The sequence below is a fragment of the Lolium perenne genome, chromosome 4 (genome assembly GCF_019359855.2).
Source record: "Lolium perenne isolate Kyuss_39 chromosome 4, Kyuss_2.0, whole genome shotgun sequence".
NCBI classification, from domain to species: Eukaryota; Viridiplantae; Streptophyta; class Magnoliopsida; order Poales; family Poaceae; genus Lolium; species Lolium perenne.
The window spans coordinates 329,704,055-329,728,371 of record NC_067247.2 but is presented as its reverse complement, the minus strand read 5'-3'; the positions used below and the strand labels follow the sequence as shown (position 1 = coordinate 329,728,371).

At 47.5% G+C, this 24,317-nt stretch overlaps 1 protein-coding gene and 1 non-coding gene across 2 annotated transcripts; both read left to right on the top strand.

Annotated features, from left to right (window-relative positions):
• The first annotated feature begins 473 nt into the window (after positions 1-473).
• LOC127296431 (heat stress transcription factor A-9) lies at positions 474-5,867 on the top strand. Its single transcript, XM_051326502.2, has 3 exons — positions 474-983; positions 3,464-4,355; positions 5,563-5,867. Exons 1-3 carry the CDS (start codon positions 663-665, stop codon positions 5,571-5,573), a joined length of 1,224 nt encoding a protein of 407 aa, XP_051182462.1. The 5' UTR covers positions 474-662; the 3' UTR covers positions 5,574-5,867.
• Positions 5,868-6,394: 527 nt separating this feature from the next.
• On the top strand, positions 6,395-6,465 carry TRNAG-CCC (transfer RNA glycine (anticodon CCC)). The gene has a single exon. It is a non-coding gene; the product is annotated as a tRNA-Gly (tRNA).
• Positions 6,466-24,317: the final 17,852 nt, after the last annotated feature.

Genomic DNA, 24,317 nt, shown 5'->3' with positions numbered 1-24,317 from the left:
GCGATGACGTTCATGACTTGGCCGTCACTACGGAATGGCTTCCGTCGTTCTGTTCAGTCTCCCAGTGTGGATCCTCTGTGTTTCCTAGACAGTATTTGCAGGTACTGCAGGATGGACCCCACATGTCGACACGGAAGTTCACCCAAGAATTCCAAACGAACTCGCACGGCACGGTGGGACGTGACGAACCCACGACGCTGCCTCCTCTACCCCACAGAAAAGCGCAAAATGCGGAAAACACTACTGGCACAGGTCCCCACCACGAGTAAAACATTCAAGCATAACCCTTTCACACCGACAGGTGGGTCCAGACGCCTTTGGGCCCGCAAGTCATTGTCGAATCCAACGCAGCTGTAAAGTGCTGCAACCCATAAATAAAGCAACTTCCGGGCACACGCCTTCCGTGATCCTTATAATACTGGCAAACAAAAAAACAAAAAATCCGACGACTCCACAACAAAAATTTCTTTCTTAATCCAGAAGGCAAAGCACGCACAAAAATAAATCGAAAGTCGCCCGAACCCAAACCAACCAAAAATCCCCCTTCGTTCGTTCATCCATCTTCCCCGTCGCTTCTCGACCCGTCTCGCCTCGCCGCCGCCACAATCTCCAACCCTCGGACCGCCGCTAGGCTAGGGTTTCCCGCCCCGCTCGCCCGCCGCATGGGGTCTAAGAAAGCGTCGCCCCCGCCGCCTGCCTCCGCCGCCGCCGCGTCCGCGTCGGCGTCGACGTCCGCCGCGGGGGCCTCGGCGGGGAATGCCCCGGCGGCCGTGGGGCCGGTGCCGAAGCCGCCGGAGCTGGCGCCGTTCCTCACCAAGGTCTACGACATGGTCTCCGACCCGGCCACCGACGCCGTCATCTCCTGGACCAAGGCCGGCAGCAGCTTCGTCGTCTGGGACGCGCACGCCTTCGAGCGCGACCACCTCGGACGGCACTTCAAGCACGGCAACTTCAGCAGCTTCATCCGACAGCTAAACACATATGTGAGATTCCCCTCCCTTTCCCCCCCTTGACTTGCTCGTCTGTCTCTCTGATGCGCGGATTCCCGGTGATTTTGGGTGGAATTGCTGCTGTTGCGGAGTAGGGCTTTATCATGGTTATAAATTTATAATGTATTATCGCTGCCTGTTTGGAGTAGATTTCGATGTAACTCGGTGGACACGTCTGTTTGAAATTAGTCTAGTCTGATCATCATTTTCGCTTGATTCCAGTTATTGACAGGTGCTGCTTCCTTTTAATCTTGCTGCTTCGTGTGTTGAGAACGTGTAGCTTGGAGTTTCGATTTTGGGGTAAAATGGGGTCTGTGATTTCACGAAATCATGTGCATCTTGATTTCGTTTTCAAGCCATTCATGATATTAGTTTGCTCATGTGATGCCTCACTCCTCCGTAAGAACAACGCTGCACACAACACACTCCATTCCAGATTAAAGCATCTGTATCGAGTCAGTGCACGCTCTGGTAGTCAGTAGCAATAGTTGTGCTTTATGTGCAAGACAAAACAATTGTGCTGTGACAAATACAATTCTGTGAATTGATCGTATCCGGAAGAATGCTCTCCACAGACGCATCCTATTCCAGATTAATCATTCGTATCAAATAAGTGCACGCTTTCCTAGTCAGTAGTAAATTTTTTGCTTTATGTGCAATATGTTGTGCGTGTAAAAAATTAGAATTATGTGGATACGATCAAGATAACCATTGCTTGTAGCGGTCCTGCTGAACTCAGAGCATGTCTAGCAGGCCCCTTATATTTCTGCCCCGTATCTCGCTGCTTTTTCGCCCCGTATCGAAAAGTTGGCAACGGAAGAGCCATTCCGTCTAGCAGAACCCGTATTTCGCCCCGTATTTTCAAAAATAAAAACCCCGGGAAGTTCGATTTCATTGATCATACTACGGATCATACATACGGATCAACGATTCTACATCCAGAATGCGCGATCCTACTCGGGGAGGTCGACTAGGTACGAGTCCGCCTCCGCCTCCCGCAACTCCGCCTCCTTCGCGGCGGCGATGGCCGCCGCCACCTCTTCCTCCTCCGCCCTCTTCCTCTTGGCGTCGTCCTTGAGGAACTGCCGTAGGTCCTTCAACAAGTCGGGGGCCTCCTCGTCATCGCCGGCGAGCGGAGCTCCTCTAGCGCTGGTGCTCCCGCTGCTCCAAGCCTCCTTCGCCCAGCGGCGGCGCTCCCAGTCGGCGCGCCACTCGTCGAACTTGGGCCCGCTCATCGGCTTCATCGGCGGATCCTCGATGTACCAGCGCCCGCCCCGCGCGAAGTCGATGAGCTTTTCCGGGACGCACGCGGCGCCGTCGTACTTGCAGGCCGCGCGACGGCTGCCGGCGGCGGATCTCTTGCATTGCCGCCGCCACGCTTCCTCCACGGTGTCCGGCGAGCGGGATCGCTTCGATCCGCTCGCCGGCGAGGCGCTACTGCGGCGGCGGGAGTCCATTCAGGATCTAGGGTGGAATGCGGCGCTGGGGAGCGACTAATTGCTCGCCGGAGCAGGAGGAGGAGGCGGCGGCGCACGGCGGAGCTAGGGTTGCGAGTGAGGGGTTAACCCCTCACTCGCACCTGCGCCCACTATAAGTACGGGGCGACGGGGCCGATTTCCTGGGCCCCGTATTCCGCCGAAACGGGGCGGCCCGGATACGGGGCCTGCTAGACGCCCAAACTCGCTCCGGCCCCGTATCCCGCCGGAATTTTACGGGGTGGGCGGGTTATACGGGGCCTGTTAGACATGCTCTTACCTGCCTCTAGTTCTATTTGCAGGGAAATGCATGTTGCTGGACCTCCTTATTATATTTATTGAACTTCGTAGTTAGAAAATGAACCTGCTTCTCCTAGTGTACTCGCTTCATGCTTAACTGAAAGAATAGCCTGATTGTTGTGTTCTAATGCTTGGTTTGCATTGACCGAAATATCCTGACTCACACCTAATCTTCTGTGTCGTCTCCTTATTAGAATTTCATTTGTATGTGCATTGGAACATGTTGTACTCTACCCAAAGGTACTCGATCAACGATGTCATGCTTTTGATAAATGTCCATCATTATACATTAGCTAGAGCCAGATTCTTGCATCAGTGACTCCATAGCAGGCAGCTCTTCCTTCCATTTTATCCTGCTTCTTTCATGTCCATTCTCTGATCAACAGAACGAACCGGTTTTTTGCTCACTTGGTTGTGTACCTTCTCTTATTTGATTTTGTTGTGACCACATGATTGCACCTCGTTGCTCCATATGTTTTTGATAAAACTTTCTCATGACGCATGGATCCTCAAACAGTGCAATTAAATCAGTACTAAAGGTAGAAGCATAGCATGATTGTTATTTACTATCCAGAAAGCCCCTGCATAAATTTTGCTATTGTTTATTTGGAATGCTCCATTGCTTGTTCTGTGTTCAGTATTAAGCATTCTAAGATTCCTTATTCGGTGAACTTATCCATGATTCTTTTTCTTAACTAGGGATTTCGTAAAGTTGACCCTGATAGATGGGAGTGGGCCAACGAAGGCTTTCTTAGGGGCCAAAAGCATCTTCTGAAAACCATCAAGAGAAAGAAGAGACATAACGAAGCTGGCGGTGAGTTGGAGAAGAAGGCACCTGCCAGAACTCAACCTGCACCTGGTACTGAAAATATTGAAATCGGAAAATACGGTGGCCTGGTAAAGGAGGTTGAAACCCTGAAGAGGGATAAAGCTCTTCTCATGCAGCAGCTTGTAGATCTCAGGCACTACCAGCAAGGATCTAACCTTGAAGTACAGAATTTGATTCAGCGCCTTCAAGTAATGGAACAGAATCAGCAGCAGATGATGGCACTTCTAGCAATTGTTGTCCAGAACCCTAGTTTTCTCAACCAGCTTGTGTTGCAGCAGCAGCAACAGCAACAGCAGCGCAGGAACAACTGGTGGAATGCTGATGGAAGCAAGAAAAGGAGGTTCCCTGCTCTTGTGCAGGGTCCACTAACTGATCAGGAGACTTCTGGTGGAGGGGCTGAAATTATTCAGTATCGGCCTCATGTCCCTGGAACTTCTAGCCAAGTAATAGCAGATGAAACATTTTGTTCCGACACCGCACAACCAATCTCAAGTCCTGCACTTGACATGCCCATGGAGATGGACACTCAAACGACCTCAGACAACCTCAACACACTTGATTCATCTTGGGACTTCCTTCCTGACACGTCTGCTCTACCGGACTTGGACATGGATCTTTGTTTTGACGAGAACGGGCAACTTATACTTGAACCACCATTGGAGGACACTATTCAAGGTTTAAGTGTTCAAGATTATGATTTTCCAGAGTCAGAGCAGGACACCCAGATGGAAGCACTGCAAAACTACAGAAATCCTCAATATGGTATGTCTTAGTTGTTGTATGTCTTATGTTGTTCTTTTTCTGCAAAGCAGGCAGACTGTGTTCTACCCCCTCTACGCCAAAATATAGTGCCTATAAATTTTTTTTTGAAGTGAAAGCATGTAAACTTTGACCAAGTTTGTACAAAAAATCATCGACCATTAGAATCTCAAATCAATACCATCAGATTTACTGTAAAGTACATTTTAACATGGTATGCATTAGCCATTGTAGATGTAGATAATTTTCTCAATAAACTTAGTCAAAGTTAGTGAAGTTTGACTTTCGCGGAAACCAATGAGCACTATATTATGGCAAGGAGAAAAGGGAGTATGTAGCTGCCAATATTGTATGTGCAATGGCACACTATGCACATCATGTGCACACAGAACTTTGGTAGGATTTCCTTCCTTTAATCACAGCGAAATAGATTTTGTTTTTTGTTCAGTATGCTATCATTATGCTACTATTTCATTGGTTCCCTGCAAATTCCACTCATTTTCTTATTTCAGCTGATGTCATAATTGAAGCATAATTGGTTGTCTAGTACTCCCTCCGGTCGGATATAATCGACGCGGAGGGAGAATAGCCCATGCTGGCCATGCATGTAATTAGTGGGTGGATGCGTCAATTAATAAAGTCCAGAGGTAGTAACACATTGGGCAGCAACATTAGGTTTCGCAGGGTCAATAAGAAAGGGTCTAGAATTCTTTTTGTTCAGTGTAAAGTTACTATGTAGTATTCAATAAACAATGCTAACTTGCAAGTGTGTACTTACATGATCCCGTCACAATAGTATTAGGTTGCTGCCCTTTCTTATTTTGAGTCAGTACTTAGCTGGATTTCTTATTCTTGTTGACCAGGCCAAAAAAAATCTAGTTGACTTTCACTTACTCTTAACCTTGTTTTGCTAGAAACTGTCTGTGAAGAGAAACTGGCAGCTGCTGCTGTTAGGTGTTTATCTGCTTAGTTGATCTGAAGCTTATTTTGCTTTAGCAAGAGGCAGGGCCTAGTATATCTGCTTAGTTTATCTGAAGCTTATTTTGCTTTTGCTGGAGTCAGGGCCTAGTTCAATGCTGACTAATTTCACAAAAATGAGCTGAAAATAGTCATTTGGTTCTATAGCTTGACTATTGTTCTTCATTTATTTATTTCGATGAAGTACATTTGATGATTGTTCTACATACTGATTCTGTTCCCTATTGTTCAGATTCCAGGTGATCAATGCACCACACAGAGGAATGGTCAATTGGTGATGTTGAGTTGAACCAGGCGGGTGCCGTTGCACCCTGAAAACTGCGGTCATGCTCAGAGTCAGTGTAGTTTAGCAATACTCAAAAGACTTAACTCTTGTTGACCATACATGATTCTTTTGTTGTTACTCCGGGCATAGGATTGGGATTTTGTGCTCCCCTACTCTCCTTGTCATTACATAGAATACCTGCCAGCATGGAATTCACTTGGCGTATATACTGCTGTGTTTGTTTTGTAAATGCCAAGCTGTTCTGAACATCATTGCGAGTTTGTGACTCCCCTCTGCACACTCGTCGTTTTGTACTCCCCTGTATAAGTACAGCTTACGGGAGTAACTGGGCGTTGTCGTCAAAAGTCAAAACCATGCATGGAGCTGTTACATGCTGACAGAATTTGAGATCATTGTCAACGTAACAAGCGCGTTTTCTTGAGGATTTGTGTCACTCTGTTTGGAAAGGGGCGGAGATTTGGTGCACATAGGCGTCTGTTTTTTTTAAAAAATAAATAATCATATTTCTGAGTTCTAAAAATTCTGGAAACATATAGTGTTTAAATGATATTTTTTTTTCTTACATAAAAAGACAAAGTATGGATCTAGGTACTTTTTCGGCCCAAATTTCTTGGTGCTGCGTCAATTAATTTGTGTTGGAGGAAGAGCCATATTTTCAAATCTCCAAAATATAATATCTTGTAAATATAAGTCCCAATTTTTTTAATACAAAGGTTTGGTAGAAATACCTTCAGGTAGGAACTATTTAGAAGGTGAGATGAGCAACGAATTCATCGAAGCGCATCTGGTGTAGTGGTATCATAGTACCCTCCCACGGTACTGACCAGGGTTCGATTCCCTGGATGCGCACATTTTTCACGATGTTTCCCCATATATGGCGCTCTCGCTTTTTTCATTCGGTGAGCCGTGGAAAATAATTCTATAGGACGAACAAATTTGTAAATCAGGTCCCTAATTTTTTTTTCCGCTCTGAGCTGTATCCATTTGCTGCTCTCGCAAGTTGTCATCTAAAAGACGATCAGATCTTTTCAAAGCTAGGAAAAACCAAGGCAACTATACTTCATCAGTGTCAGCCAAAACATTTTTTAAAACTAAGGCGGAAGAGTACTTTGATTCATGAAATGAGAAGCGGCCCGAGCACATTAGGAACAAACAGAAGCCTAAGGGCATCTCCAGCGGGCCGACACATTTCGGACGTCCGAAATGTCCGTTTGCGTCGGCCCGCGGACGCGATGTGGTCCAGGGTGACCGTTTGCGTCTAGGTACCTCCAGCGGTGCGGATGCATTTTTTTACCGGGGACAGCGTCAAGCTCTCTAATGGCGTTTTACGTCCCGTCGACGACTGCCGTTGGCGATTAAATGTTCCCGCGCAACGACGATCGTTCCCGCACTTGCCCAATACATTGGCAAGTTTCGCCGGCGTTTCGCGCACGCGGGAAACGCCTTGCGCGCCAACGCTGTTTCCCGCCCCGCCGTGGCTATATATGGTGGACACCGGCGGGGGCGACCGACACACCTCAAGCTACCATCCATCCATGGACGACCACATTAATTGGGAGCACGTTGTTCACATGTGCCGCCAGCTCCACCCGGAGGAGGAGGAGGAGGTAGCCGCCGCCGGCGTTGAGGCCCAGCAGCTGGACCTGGAGGTGGCGGTAGCGGAGGCGGAGGTCGCGGAGGCGGAAGAGCGCGCGGAAGGGCGTCTCGCGGCGACCAGGGCGGAGATCGCCAATGCCATGGCCGAGCTCACCGACGCCAGGGCAGAGCTCGCGGAGGCGCGGGCGGCCATCACGGCCCCTCCGGCCGACGCTGTTATCCACGACATCGCGGACGACGACGTCCCCGTGCCCATGCGGTTCGAGTGCGTCGGCGACCAGCGGATTCTGCTCGCGTCCTTCGAGTCCCTGGCTGGGGACGCCCAGCGCCGTCAGGCTTGGGTGGCGGAGGAGGAAGCCCACAGCTATGCGATGGCCATGGCTCGGGGGTTAATGTGCTCCGACCTGGACTCATTCCAGCGTAGGGGCCCTTCTCCCGCGCGGGTCGAGCAGGAGAACCGCGAGCTGGAGGCTGCCATCGCCGCCAGGGACGAAGCGGTGGCGGCGGCGGCTAGGGACAGGGCCCGCTTCATCACCGATGTGGCGGCGATCCAGGCGGCGGCCTAGGCGTACGAGGACGCGGCGGCAGCGGCGCTCCAGGCGGTGGCGGAGGAGGAGGAGGAGGCCCAGGCGGCGGCGGAGGCGGCGGCTGCCAAGGTGGCGGAGGCCCAGGCGGTGGCCCTGTGGGATAGCACCCTGGCCTAAGCCCTCGAACGGCGCAGGCGGCAGGACGAGATGTCCGTTCGCCGCCGTGCGCGGTGCGCGGAGTGCGCGAAGCGCTCCCGCTTCGACGCCGGCGCCGGCCCTTCCGGCCGCCAGTAGTAGGGCACGCGACTGCGAGTAACCGAGGCCGGTGTAGGCCGCGCGACGGCGAGTAGGTATGACCGTTGTAGTTTTAGGTTAACTCGACTAACCATCTCTGTAAAGATGGTCATTTTGGACAATCAATAGTAATGAAAAATCTTTTGCTTACCTACTCACTGCCGACCGGGCCCGGATGCACCCAAGGCGGACAGATTGCGCGACCGCCGAGCGTCCGCGGAGACGCAAAACTGGCGCATATTTGGGCCAGGTTTGCGTCTCCGCGGACGGCCCGGTCACTATGCATCGCCCCGCTGGAGCAGGGCCCAGACGGATTTCCGGTCACGGCGGACAAAAACAGTCGCTGATACGTCTCCAATGTATCTATAATTTCTGATGTTCCATGCTAGTTTTATGACAATACCTACATGTTTTGCTCACACTTTATAATGATTTTATGCATTTTCCGGAACTAACCTATTAACAAGATGCCACAGTGCCAGTTCCTGTTTTCTGCTGTTTTTGGTTCCAGAAAGGCTGTTCGGGCAATATTCTCGGAATTCGACAAAACAAAAGCCAAACATCTTATTTCACCGAGACGGACCAGAACACCGAAAGGGAGCCGGAGAGGAGGACCAGGGCCCCCAACCCACACTGGGGCGCGGCCTAGGAGGGGGGCGCGCCGCCCTATGGGGTGGGCCCCCAGGCACCCCCTTGTGCCGCCTCTTCGCCTATATTATTCCTCGCGATGTAAAACCCTACAACAATTGACGAAACTCCAGAAAGACTCCAGGGACGCCGCCGCCATCGCGAAACTCCAATTCGGGGGACAGAAGTCTCTATTCCGGCACGCCGCCGGGACGGGGAATTGCCCCCGGAGTCATCTCCATCGACACCACCGCCATCTTCATCGCCGTTGCTGTCTCCCATAATGAGGAGGGAGTAGTTCTCCCCCGAGGCTGAGGGCTCTACCGGTAGCTATGTGGTTCATCTCTCTCTCCCATGGTGTGATCTTTATGTGATCATGAGCTTTGTATCACTATTAATCTATGTGCTACTCTAGTGATGTTATTAAAGTAGTCTATTCCTCCTCCATGATGTAATGTTGACAGTGTGTGCATCATGTAGTACTTGGCGTAGGTTATGATTGTAATCTCTTGTACAATATGAAGTTAACTATTACTATGATAGTATTGATGCGATCTATTCCCCTTTCATAGCTATTGTTGATAGTGTGTATGCTATGTTAGTACTCGGTCTAAATTGCAACGGTCTATTATGCACTCTAGAGGTTACTTTAATATGAACTCCGGATGTTGTGGAGCTTGTTTACTTCGGCTTGAGGTGTGCTTTTGTAGCCCTATACAATGAATGGTGTTTGTTATCCAACAAGAGAGTGTGAGAAGTAGCACAAGTGAAGGGAAGTTATTTATTTATGTGATCATTGTTGAGAGTGTCCACTAGTGAAAGTATGATCCCTAGGCCTTGTTTCCAAATATCGAATCACCATTTATTTACTGTTCTACTGCATGTTTACTTGCTGCCATATTTATTTCAGATTATTATTACCACTCATATTCATTCATATCACTTGCATCTTACTATCTCTTCGCCGAACTAGTGCACCTATACATCTGACAAGTGTATTAGGTGTGTTTGGGACACAAGAGACTTCTTGTATCGTAATTGCAGGGTTGCTTGAGAGGGATATCTTTGACCTCTACCTCCCTGAGTTCGATAAACCTTGGGTGATTCACTTAAGGGAAACTTGTTGCTGTTCTACAAACCTCTTCTCTTGGAGGCCCAACACTGTCTACAGGAATAGAAGCGTGCGTAGACATCAAGCTATTTTCGGGCGCCGTTGCCGGGGAGGTAAGGTAAAAGGTATTCACATCCTCTGACTACTAAGCTATTTCCTAGCACTATTGCCGGTGTGTGAGTGCTCGAAGCTATTTCCTTTAGATCCTGCAATTGCATCTTTTTGTTTCTTGTTTTTTATTTTTCACTAGTTAGGCATAATGGAAAACAACAGTGAGCTTTTTAATCTATTTCTGAGTTAAGAGATGAATTGTGTGATGCGAAAATTAAAAAACCTATGGAACCTTATTTGCATGCTCGTAGCAATGTTATTAGTATGAACGCAATTACTGCTAATGCTATGGAGAAGTCTAAGCTTGGGGAAGCTAGTTTTTATGATCTTTTTAGCTTCCCATCTTTAGGGGAGAAAATTTGCTCTGATAATATTTTATCTCCCATATGCGATAACTCTAATGATGCTTGTGATATTTTAAATCCACCTACTGAAAGTTTTCCTTTCAAGATACCCATGAAAATTATTGAACGTGTTATGGATAACCGCTATGAAGGGATGGAATTGTCCATCCTGGAGATCATTTACTGTTTTTTGCATGAATTTATGCGGGTTATTCAAGTGTGCAGGTATCTCTATGGATGAAGTGAGGAATAAACTATTCTCTATGTCGCTGTCCGGTAAAGTGGCGCATTGGTATGAATTGCTGAAGAATAGGCATTCTCTTGATTGAGAGGATATTATGCCTCTATTTTATTCTAAATTCTATCCTCCAAGTGAAATTCACAAAGTGTCGGGGGGAAGACCCCGGGTAGGGCAATGGACGCGGAGCAGCCGGCTGGAGCCGTGGCCGGCTGGTCCGGAAGCCGGCTGGCTCTAAGTCCTAGATGGCTTGGCTACGGCCGACTGCACTGTGGCTGGGCCGGCTTCTACAAGCCATATCCGACTGGGGTTTATACTCCAGACCGACTCGAGGCTGGCGAGTCTTGCACTAGAAGGAACTGGGTAGGTGGTCCGGGTTCGCAGGTCCACGCTGACCTCATCTCCCGTAAAGCGCGGGGCACTGTGGAGCAATAGTGCCACGCGCCGGACAGGCCATCATGGCGTACGTCGGTCCATACCGGCTACAGGGCATGATGGCGACAGGGACGCTTCCTCTCCATACCGCTGACTCAGGCAGCCGGATGGGACATGCCATGAGGCCTCAACGGCTACTGACGTCAACGCCTCGGGAAGGAGCGGAAGCCGAAGCCGGCCAAGCCGGCCAGTAGACTATAGGGTCTTATATGTAAAGTGCCGGCGCCTATATAAGCCGCACCACCCCCTCTCGTGCAGGGGATCGATCATTCTCACTTCATCCTAGCCCTAGCGCTGCCCTGTGAGAGAGACCATCGCCTACCTTAGCCTCCCAGGGCAAGCCGGATACAGCTCAAGGAGCACCATTGTATTGTGTGATCATCATATACACTCATAGCAGGAGTAGAGGTGTTACCTCCACAGGAGGGCCTCGAACCTGGGTACGTCGACCGTGTCATTTGTCCCCATACCCGCATCTGGATACCGCCGTGAGACCATCTAGGAACCACTCTCTTTAGCCATCCTATGGCATATGCCGTGCCGATACCACGACATTTGGCGCCCACCGTGGGGCCTTCAGCGTCCTCGGCCGGTGTCTTCATCCGGACGGGCCTCACCATCACCACCGGCGAGCGAGTCGCTTCAGGCTTGATCTGGAGATTCGGCTCCCTCGACTGCGTCATCTCCTTCGGCGGCCCTTCCCAGCCGGCGGCAGCGTCATCTCCTTCGGCGGCCACGACGTCTACGTCGCCACCGTCGCACCGCCGCGCTACCCGCGGCAGGTGCTGCGCTGCGCAAGCCCTCCTCCAGGAGCCGGCGCCAGCAGCATTCCCGCCAGCCCCGCCGTCGTGCAAGTCATGATGGCTGGCGAGGAGCTCCCCACCAAGTCCACTCGCGTTCGTGGCCCCAACTTGGAGCGCAACATTGACCCCCACGCATCCGGCTCGGGCCCAAAGGCGCCCGCGCCACCATCCCGGCTGGACGAAGTCCGGGCGAAGCTGAGCTCTCCGCTCACAGCAGGCGGCGACGCCACCACCGTCGAGGCGGACCTGGAGGCGCTTCGCCAGCTCCTCCTCAAGCAGGCTGACGAGCTGGCCTCTGCCAAACGCCAGCTGGAAATCACCCAGCGCGAGTACGAGCACGCCCATGGCTTCACGCCAAGCGGCAACAACCCCAGCCGAGCCGGCATGATCCGCCGGCGAGGAGGCGGCCTAGGCGCCGAGATCGAGCGCGACGGTGCGGAAGCGCCGGCTCCATCCATGGAGCTACCCGTCTACAACACCCCCGACAAGAACATCCTCGCAGCCGAAGCCGATGCGAAGGAACTGGGCCTCCTCGAGGGAGAAGAGCTGCGTCGCTAGACGTAGCGCGTAGCTGACCTGTGCCGGGCCGCAGCCGAACAGACAAAGGACCCCAGGTATGGTGCTCCCAAAGCTCCTCCCGTCCGCGCTGCTGCAGGCAACAGCAAGGACCCCCACAGGGACACGGCCGAGTCCTCCTCGCCAGCGCCAAGCCGGCGCAAAGACTCCCGCGCCACCCACGCAGGTTCAAGCCGGACAAGCCGGCTGGACAGCGGCCACAGCGGCCGCAGCCGGCCACCACCAAGCCGGAACCAGGAGCATGACTCCGAGCAGGCGGCGCCAAGGCGCCAGCACCGGCCGGCCCCAGAGCCAACCGGCACCCGCCAGCAGGCACGTTCCCGGCTAGGCCCACGCATCGAGCCCACCGACGCCAGAGACCGCCTTGACCGGCTGGTTGAATCCCGCATCGCGGAAGAAGAGGGGCCAGCCTGCCCAAAGTGCTTCGGGCCCCGCATCGCCAACGAGCCCATGATGGACGGCTTCCAGCTCCTGCGCGACACCCCCAAGTACGACGGCACCGCCAAGCCGGAGGACTGGCTGCTGGACTACTCCACCGCAGTCGGCATCTCCAGGGGCAACAAGCGCTAGGCGGTGCGCTACTCCCCCCCTGATGCTAGTCGGCTCCGCCCGCACCTGGCTCAACAACCTGCCAGCCGGCAGCATCAACGGCTGGCTTGATTTGGAATAAGCCTTCATCAGCAACTTCACCGGCACCTACCTCTGGCCAGGTCGCCCCCAGGAGCTAGAGATGTGCAAGCAGGGCCCGGACGAGACGGATCGTGCATACCTAACGCGCTGGTGCGAGACGCGCAACTCCTGCGAGGGCGTGCACGAGATCCAGGCCATCAGCTTCTTCATGGGCGGCTGCCGGCCCAACATCATGTTGTGGCACAAGCTGCGCCGCAGCGAGCCCAAGACCATGGCCTCCCTCATGGCCATCGCCGACAAGTACGCGCTGGCTGAAGCATCGCCGGCTCCCTCCAGGCGGGACCACCACAAGTCGGCCGAGCACAAGCCGGCAGAGGTCGCCTCTCATGGCAGCCGGCGAGACAACTACCGCGGCAAGTGGCACAACGACCAGCCGGACCGCCGGTACGGTTCCGCCCATGTGGCAGCCCTGTCGGACAACGCGGCTGGCGGCAGCCGGCGCCAGAAGCAAGACCGGCAATGGAAGCCGAAGTTCACGTTTGAGCAGATGCTCGACTCGCCGTGCAAGTACCACAGCGGCAAGAACCCCTCCAACCACACCACCCGCGACTGCCACTTCATGAAGCGTCTGACCAGCGGCGAACCCCTCCCGCCTCCACCCCCGCCCCCTCTAGCCGGCGGGCCGGGTGGCCAAGCCGGCGCAGAGAACGCCAACCTCGAGCACCACGAGGCTAACCAAGTGCACCATGGCCGATACCTGGCCGAAGATGCTACCTACATCATCTTCACCTCCGAGCCCGAGGACAAGACGAGCCAGCAGAGCCGTTCCCTCGAGGTCAACGCGGTCATACCGCCGGTCCCCCAGTACCTAAACTGGTCAGAGCAGGCCATCACTTTTGATCGCCGCGACACAACGGCTGTCCTTCCGAAGCTGGGCAGCTACGCCATGGTCCTCGACCCCACCATTGGCACGACCCGGCGCAGCGTGCGCTTCTCGCGCATCCTCATCGATGGGGGCAGCAGCATCAACATCCTCTACCGCGACACCGCCCGCAAGCTAGGCATCCAAGAAGCCGAGCTGCGTCCCACCCCCACCGTCTTCCATGGCATCGTGCCGGGCCACTGCTGCCAGCCGATAGGCCGGATTACGCTGGAGGTGATGTTCGGGAAGCCGGACCACTTCCGCACCGAGAGAATCGAGTTCGAGGTGGTGGACCTCGTCAGACCCTACCACGCGCTCCTGGGCAGGCCGGCCCTGACCAAGTTCATGGCGGTGCCCCATTATGGGTACCTGAAGATGAAGCTGCCTGGCCCTAAAGGGGTCATCACCATAGCTGGCGACTATCGCCGCTCCATGGACTGCGCCACGCAGAGCTCCAAGATGGCCCAGACGCTGGTCATCGCCACCGAGAAGTAGCTCACCCACGACGCTGTCGCCTTGGCCAAGGCCGCGCAGACTGACATGCCGGCCGCAGGCAACCCGGCTGGGACGACTCACTTCCAGCCGGCCAACAACACCAAGAAGATCCTGCTGGACCCGGCGCAGCCGGACAAGTACGTCACCATCGGTGCCGGCTTGAACAAGAAATAGGAAAGCGAGCTCACCAGCTTCCTCCGTGAGAATCGGGACATCTTCGCATGGACTCCAAGAGACATGCCGGGTGTGCCGAGGGAGTTGGCTGAGCACCACCTCCACGTCCGGCCTGAAGCCAAGCCGGTGACGCAGCCTCTCAGGTGCTTCACCGAAGATAGAAGGAAGGCCATCGGTGAAGAAATCGCCCGGCTGCTGGCAGCCGGCTTCATCATGGAAGTGCTGCACCCGGACTAGTTGGCGAACCCAGTCCTGGTCCTGAAGAAGAACGGCTCCTGGCGCATGTGTATCGACTACACCAGCCTGAACAAGGCGTGCCCGAAGGACCCCTTCCCCCTGCCGCGCATAGATCAAGTCATAGACTCGACTGCCGGCTGTGAACTGTTGTCTTTTCTAGATGCCTATTCAGGCTACCACCAGATTCCTTTGAATCCGGATGATCAAATAAAGGCTTCGTTCATTACCCCGTATGGGGCTTATTGCTATACGACTATGCCGTTCGGCTTGAAAAAAGCAGGCGCCACCTACCAAAGGTGCATGCAAAAATGCTTGCAGGATCAAATCGGCAGAAACGTTCACGCATATGTGGATGATGTCGTTGTAAAGACCAAGGAGACGACTACCCTCCTTGATGACCTGAGAGAAACCTTCACCAATCTGCGAAGATTCCGGATGAAGCTCAACCCGGCCAAGTGCACGTTCGGCGTGCCATCCGGCCAACTCCTCGGCTACCTCGTCTCTCGGCGAGGGATCGAAGCCAACCCGGAGAAGATCAGTGCCCTAGAGAAGATGGAACCGCCGCAGTGCCTCAAGGACGTCCAGAAGTTCACTGGTTGCCTAGCCTCCTTGAGCCGCTTCGTCAGCCGGCTGGGGGAGAAGGCACTGCCCCTATACCAGTTGCTGAAGAAGTCGGACACATTTGTCTGGTCACCGCAGGCAGATGAAGCCTTCCGTGACTTGAAGCGCGTGCTCTCAACCGCGCCCATTGTAATATCCCAGGTAATGGGGTTACAAAAATAAAGGAAACAGATGTGTGCATTGCATTCATGCATAGAAAATCTGGGGAATTTTCGCGCTTTAAAGTAAAACAGTCACAGTAACTGAAGTTTCACTTGACCTTGGTGGAATTGAAGTAGCTCATCAAATCAAGCGCTATAAACCTCAATGTGACTTTGTTAAAACCTGGTTTTGGGTAGAGATGATTTGATCTAAGGGTTAGATCAAATGGAACTAATACTCAACACAACAACACTCTACTCAATGATCAAATGTTTGATCTTATAAAAGATTATAGTAAGGTAATCCTTGTCATAACATATGAACCCCAATTTAATTGCAAACCAAGTAACAATAATTAGGAAACCATTCTTCACTTATCTTTTCCATGTCTTAAACTAATCCATGATCCTACCATGAACCTCATGGTATTTATTTTACTTCATTCTTGGAAACATGACAAGGAGATCAACTCTAGAAATACGCATTCTTCTCTATTCCAAATAGTTAAGCATCAAACCTAGTGAGGTGAGAGTTCTATTATAATTATTAGAGAAGCAACAAACCTTGAGCTAAACCTTGGATATGCATCCAAGTATTCACATCATCATCTTAAAGAGAAACCCTAGGATATTATTCAAGTCCTTCCCAAGTAAGAGAGCCCATTCATATCAATTCTAGCTTTACCTATTAATGAATAGAGGACAATCTTTGAACTAAAGTATTGGGATGTAAACCATTTCATCTTGGAGTGGTGAGATAACCAAATACCAAGTGGAATAAAACTATATCCATGAATTAGTGAAATAAGGGTTGGACTAATCCAACTAAGTTAGACAATTGAATCTTTAGCTCAGCAACCTAAATAAATATTAGGAGTACACCATAAACCCTAGAATAAACCATTCCTATATGAGGGAACTCAAGCTATGGAGTTACACTAAAAATAGATGAGGCAACACCTGGATTTGAGAGAGAGAACTATTCTTATGACCAGATGATCATATCATCATTGTTGAGTAGAACCCTAACATAATATCTCAGGCATTCTCCTGGGATATAAACTTTAGAGGCAACTATAAAAGTTCCATTCTAGAAAGTGAAATAGAAGTACTATACCCTAGTGGATCAAGACAATGCTTGATCATAGAAGTGAGAAACTCATTTCATAAGAGATACTTTAGGAAGCCAAACCTTGATCATTATCAATTGGTGAATGATCATAAACCCTAAGAACTTGATGTATGTGAGGATAAGTTAAACCCTACTAGAATAAGTAGATATCATTCACCACATGAAATCATAGGGAGGTAACTAGTAAGCAACTCTAGACTTATATCCCAACCTTTACTTGTGAACCACTTGGTGATCATAAGTAGAATCCTACCATATCCATACTTCATAAATTAAACAACCAAAGAAAACATTAGAGTTAAACTCCATGCTTTATATGGTGAGAAACCATATACCAAATGACCAAAGTTAACTATAAAAAGAACTATAACCAATGTAGTTACTTAAATGATAAATTGAGGTTAATAATAGAAGCCAATTGGTAGAAGATTAAACCAATTCCCAAATCCTTAGTAATAAGAGAAGCACATAAAATATTAAGCAAGTAACCATCTTATCATGGTTAGGGGAGATTAAACCTAGCACATGCAATATAAAGTAATACCAATTCTATAAATTAGAATTTCATCTCAACCCTAGTTTATGCATCACTATGGTGATCATAATATAAACCTAGGCCATGACTATGATTCAAACTAATTGCCATTAGGTAGATATCATTAGAACTCTAATGGTTCATTAATTAAATCCAATGCTTCAATTATAAAACATAAGAAATATCTAACGCTAAGCTCCATAATTAAAAGCCCATGTGAGGTGAATAACCACTCATGTCAACCATTTGACTTAATAACCAAGAACTAACTATGAGGAGAGTAATACCTACTCTAAGTACTTCAAGGTGCTATTTAAATATAATCCTAGTGATACCTTTGAAACAGGGTTATAATAAAAACTACAAAACCTTACCAAGCAAGTGCTCACATAGAATTATGTGCAAGTGACAACATTCCCAAATAAGAGGTCAAGTCCTTAGACATATTTTAGTACATGACCTCATGTCATTAAGACACTCCCTTATTAAAATCCATTAATAAGTATTACCTTGAGAATGTTTCTTGCCAAGTAATACCAACAAAATTCTAAATATCACTAAGTAAGAAAACTATCATATGTAAAACAATTTAACATTCTTCAAAAATAATATTCAAATTCATGCCCATATGGATAGCTGAATTCAAATCCTAAAAATAACAATAAAACCAATGTTATAGAACCCATATTAAATTTTCTAATACATAACTAAGGTATTTGCAGTATCTTAGGCTAATCCTTGTATTGTACAAATAAGAAATACCTGCAAATACAAAAGCATTCAAAAAAATTGAATTAAAAACAGAATTCAAAAACAGAAAATAAGAAGAAAAAGAAAAACAGAGAAAAAAATGGAGCAGAGGCTTACCAGACCTCATCTGGCCGTGGCAGCCGGCGAAGCACTGCAGAACAGCCCAACAACCGCAAGCCCAGCCACGGCCCAAACCCCAGCCGTACCCCTTCGTCCAAAATAGCGAGGACGAGTTCATCCTCATCCTCTCCATCGTCTTTGGAGGCCACGGCGACGTCGTGATCGTCTTCCCCTTCGTGCTGGCATCCGCTCCGCGACCAACGACGTGACGAGGATCGTCCGAACGCCGTATAAAAGCCCCGGGATGAGCTCTAGCCCCCGTTTTCTTCCTCCCCTGCTAAATTTTCTCCAACCCGAAACCATGGCCGCCCCAGTCTCCCTTACCGCCGGTGAGAGAGGCCTTCCCGAGCCAAGCTAAGTTTACCATCGTGACCGCCGTCATCGACAAGTTACGCCCACGGGAGGAATTGGTCCGGGATGATCTCAGCCGGGAAAATTTCACCGATTTCGTCCGCAGCACCTCGCCGGAATCCATGGCCGTGTCGTCGACTCCGACAACCCCGCGCATCACCAAGCATACCCACAGGTTCCTGGTGAGCTTGCGCTTCGCCTGAGCCTATTATTGCATCCTATATCCGCCTGTAGCAAGTTCTTGCATCTTGGCCAGAGTTCACCGCCGCGGCATGTGCTCGCCGGAGCTACTCCGGTGACCATTCGCTGGGGGCGCCGCCTACAAATTGTTCAGCGTGTAGTGCTGCGTCTAGCTCGCCCATTCGTCCGTGTCCTACCGGCCGGAATCGCCGTCGCCGGCAACAACTGCCTCGCCGGCAGTGTGCTCCTGTGCCTCGTCAGTAGATGGACTTGGTCCACGCCTGCGTGGCAGCTGGCGTGGCCTAAGGCCCACCAGTCAGCCACTGGGTGTAGACCAGTTCGGGTGTGTTTAGTGTTTCGGTTTAATTTCAAATTACAGAAAATACCTGAAATTTTGAAAAAATGTAGAAAATTCATAAAAGCTCAGAAAAATACAAATAAGATATCAAAATTCTTATAAAAGAAAAATCTGTCCAATAAAAATATAAAATGAAATTTATATTTTTAACTAGAAATTCATTATTTAATACTTATTAAATAAGCCTTTTCTTTAATTCTAAATTGAATTAAAATTCAATAAATAGTAAAACCTTCTAAAATATATAAAAACCAATAAGAAAAATAAAGAAAACATTAAAGCTATTTTTTCTTTATTTGTTATTTTGTTAAATCTTTATTAGTGGAAATTTAAACCCTAATTAATAATTACCTTAATTATTAATTCATTAAAAATAATAAAATGTCAAATCCAACATTATTTTTATTTCAAAGATATTAATAACTTCAACTTGATAATGAAGTTATTAATCATAGACCTATATGGTAATTAGAACACCCTAATTCCATATAGAATGATATTACAACTCATAATTTCATGTGAAACCCCAAACCCTAATTCCACTAGAGACCCTAGTTCCACTACTTCATATGAACCCTAAATTATTCCCAAACATGAACCCTAAGTAACATGTGATCATGTTACTTCATTAGTAACCATAGATTCATATTTAGCAACTAAATGCTTGTTCAAATCCACATAACATATGGGAACCCTATCACTACTAATTAGCATCCCATGTGTTCATCTTAATCAAACCTAGTTCCTATCACAAGGATCTCGTCTTTAATTAACCTTAACTAGCATCACACCATTGTGATGAACTCCAATAGCAACCATGCTAATATTGACATCATATCCAATACACACTAAACCCTATTAGTGTGAGATAATTATTAACATCCTATTTAGGAAATCACCATCCCTTACTTAGTGAATCCAATGGCTAATACAAGATAACCTCAACCTTAATTGCAATACTTCTTATTATTTAAGAAGTATGTTCTTCAAAAGTTATTCTTTTGAAGAAAATAAGGAATCATCACCAACCCTGCTTATAAGGACCTATAAACCCTAGCCAGCTATCACTAGCAAGATAAACCAACCTTGACAACAACCTGTATAATGAATTGTTTAGGATACCTAGGCTTATCTTAACCTTACAAGCCCTAGGTGTTGATGAATCCAACTTTGTTGGGATCCATCTAATATTTACTCCAGCAACTACCTGAAACCATAGTCAACTATAGAAACCCAATCTAATTACCATACTTGTTCTTTATTTAAGAACATGTTCTTCAAAGGTTATTCTTTTGAATTATATAATAAGTAATCATCAACCATGTATTATAGGACTTAAAATTGACAACTGCTCTTTACTTATTATACAGCTACTATTGCTGGTTGTGTATAGTTGTTACTATTCATTTTGCCACCTGCTTATAATTCTAAAACAACACAACCCTGAATAAGAACTTTGTTTGTAAATCACTCTAAAAGTGCAACACACCCTGGACTAATCATTACAACTCACTGATCCTAAATCATCGGGGTTAGGTCACGCTTAGAGCGAATCGCATCTCATTCTTATGCATTATTGCATCCTTGCCAATCTTTTAAACATCGTCCTTACCGGACGATGATGCTATTTCAGAATTTGGAGTTATTGCGTATCGAAGACCTTGTCTGCATAATCTTGCAGCCAAGAAAGGCAAGTTCATCACTTGCTCATGTCATTTGAGTATTTTTATCAAATTACTTGCAAAGTATTATGGTTATCACTATTGCACAAAAATCAAAACCACTACTTTCATAACTATGAATATGACTAAGTGGTGGGCAATGGAACCATGGATTGTGTTGATATGGTGGAGGTTCCATTGCACGGGTTTATATCCATCTAGGATTAAGCAACAAATGTCGCCAGTGATTCTTGTGCCGTAATACCCGTGTTAACCATAAGATCCGGAGTGGGACGGAGTAGTCAAAAGTGTTTCCACCTCTCGTTCATCAACGGATGCGCTTACCGTAGCGGTTGTATCTTGCGGAGCAACTTGTGGGTGGGGAACCCATTCTAAGTCCCCACAGTTATGTTGTGCATACCGTAGCGGTTGCGGCTTGCGGAACAACTTGTGGGTGGGGAACCCATTCTAAGTCCCCACGGTATTGCGGTTTATGATGGGTTGCAGCTACCGGCGAAGGAGTTTGGTTCGATCCCGGGCATCGTCGTGGTCGGGGTCCACCCTGAAATTACGGGAATAATGGGACCGGCGAGGACCCAGGGTCGGGGCATGCAACAAAGGGTGGGTGTTCGAGGTAGCGGAGGAACATGATTGGCTAGACCTTATACCGGGCCTCACACCATAGGAAGTGTGGACGAGCTCGCGGCTCGGTTGGCACCAAGGTTAAGATCTCTTATGGGTAAAGCAACACACCTCTGCAGAGTGTAAAGAACCGTGACCTGTCACTCCCTGTTCCGGGATATGGAACTGCGAACGCGGCCGGAAAGGAGCTCCATGAAGTTCTAGTAAACCGGTGAAGGCTGACGGACATAGTTCTTTTGAATAAAAGCAACCTTTTGAAGAAATGGTTATGAAAACTTGCATTGGTATTAGACTTTCTGGTCTAATATCGTAGCTAGTGCATTAAACACCTCTTTCCTATAATGAACTTGTTGAGTACGCTCGTACTCATCCCACTCTTAAATCCCCTGCTTAGATATGGAGGCATCGAAGGAGGATCTACAGTGCAACTCGAAGACCGAGGAGTCAACAACTACTTCAAGAGACAGGACCCTGTCAGAGGAGTCAGTTACACATCCAACAAGGAGAAAACCTAGTTTAGCCATAGAATGGAACTAGCTTCCTAAACCTAGCTCCTACTTAGCTAGAATCTATTCATAGCCTCTATAGCTAGTCAAATACTCTACAAATAGAGTTCGTGATAGGATTAGACTACGAGTCGTTCTTCTGGAGTTTATTTGCAGATTTACCTCATTGTAAAGTAGGAGGCTGTGATGATCTTATGTAACAGAGTCAGTGTTGTAATTCTATAGACATGCCTTGGACCCGCATATGTTTCTGTTGTACCACTCTGAGCGATATAATACTAGTGGAACGGTGTTTCATTGGTGTTATATCAGACTTGCATACTACACCATGCAGTGGTATGCCGGGTCACCACAGTTGGTATCAGAGCAAATGCTTTGACCTTAGGATTAAAACCCTTTAAAGGAGACCTATAGGATTGGTAGTGTCTATAGGAAGTTGTTCTAGGTAAACTGAATACTTTGTATGACTTAAGATGGGTATTCACTTGAGAATAATCCTGACACACTTGAGTCAACCTTCCTATCTATCCTTCTTAAGTAAAGCTACTTAGCTAATCCCAATTATGTAGTATACCATTAAGTCCTTAAAACAATAGATGAGTAGATCACAGTTGGTATACAATACTTGGTAGTCCAAAGAGAGGATACAACCATAAGGAAGATATCCTATTGGAAGATGTATACCAACCCATGTTATAGTTAAATAAGAATTACTCAGACATGCACTAGAAGTAATATCAAGTGATGAAGATAATTAAAATATCCTAATAGAACATATAGATCAAGTTAAGTAATGAGTAATAAATTATCCAAACTTGTGAAACAACTGATAGTAAGTGAAAATATAAGTTATTTAAGATAGCATAGACCATGATGAGTCAATCATGGAAAATAAGGAGGAGGGATAGGAATAAAATATGCCAACTTACATGGTAGAGTTGTTAATCATATATGATTCACTTGAGAGTCATTATGTGATGGACTAAAACATCATAAATAATTAAGATGAGTACGATACGAAGACAGTTGTTCAACAAAAGTGCAGGAATTGTGTTCCCAAAACCATGGGAAGTGTGCCAAGCACATCATGACCATAGGTTTATGGTAAAAACACTTGGAAGTATAGGAGCTATATTTCCATAGTTAGGTGTTTAGAGTAGCAAGGTTAGAACCTAGACATATCATGTGAGTTAGTCCTCAATAAAATAAAAGTTAAGAAGTACTTCCAAACAAAACTAGGTTAACCTTAACCATCCCAAACCACTTTGTTTCAAGTTTATCTCATTGCAAATGTGCAATTAAGGTAAATGTTGAGACAAATAAGTAGAATCCCATATACTCGTGTTAAGTATCACGATATAAACCTATCTTATGTGGTGTTATATACTACACATCTCAGCCTGATGTTTAGAGATGTCTTACTCAACTAGTATATTCAGGCTTATGATGGTGTGTATTATAAACACAAAGCTGAATCTTCTTGGATTTTATTGGATTTTCATTGTTTGACTAGATCCATACATGAAGTTTGACTTTGATATGCAAGTGCATGTTGCGATATCAAGTTCTTACTTGATGCTATAGATCTAGAGGGTAAGGGTATTCGTGTGAGGAAGTGACGAATACTGAAGATTCTGAAGACAAGATGAAGGTTCATCAGATAAAGGAAACAAAGTTGTGGGAAGCAACCACAATATTCAGAAGGAAGTACCAATCAAAACTCATGCTTTACCTTAACAGAGGGGTACTTTAGTACGAAAGGAGCATCAAGGTGAGAAATATAATGACTATGGTGAAGCTGAAGCAGATCCATAGTTAATATAGAAGAGGGAATGCATGAGAAATCACTCAGAATACTATATTCATAGTGTCAGCTAGTGGTTTTCTTGAAAAATAAACCCTGAATGAAGGAAGATGATATATGAAACCATAGCAGATATAAGAAGACCATAGTCGATATCAGAAGACCACAATGGATATAGGATCGATACTGCGAGATAAAGTAGAAGATGTCTCGTCCGGTTGACCAGAACCTATAATAGAATCCATTTTTTTTAGATATCAAATAGCCACAGTTGGTATAATAACCACAGCTGGTATCAGATGGTATTACTAATAGTCCATGATTTAATTATTTGTAACAAAAGTTTGTGAACAAATAAAAATCTTATCAGCCAAATAGCTAGATCTATAATCATTTAGTCGAAGGATTCACATTGGATGTCCACAATTGAGTGGATACACTACAAACATTCTTCGCGAGACCTTAGAATAAGTACAAATCATAAGCTATACTTAGACCAATATTCCAACCATCAATCCAAGGGTTGGAAGAAAAGGAGTTGAAGACCATAAGAAAACTCTAGGGGGTGGAGTAAAGATTGAGTTAGATGTACAATAACTCAATATTTTGAGCAAGATAGAATAAGAAGGTCTGAACTGAGAGGAAGTTCAATCTTATTTTCATAAGATTGTTGAACATTACTTTCAGAAGAATGTCAGACCAGAAGCCGAGGTTCATACCTCGAGGAAGTAAGAAGTGGACTATAACTTGAGCAAGTGAGTAATATTCACTCAGCAGTTCG

What these genes read in the sequence shown, in the direction of transcription:
- LOC127296431 (XM_051326502.2), top strand. Translation starts at nt 663, where the DNA reads ATGGGGTCTAAGAAAGCGTCGCCCCCGCCGCCTGCCTCCGCCGCCGCC. An exon ending in TCCGACAGCTAAACACATAT is followed by an intron (nt 984 to 3,463) that starts GTGAGATTCCCC and finishes TTTCTTAACTAG; the next exon opens with GGATTTCGTAAAGTTGACCC.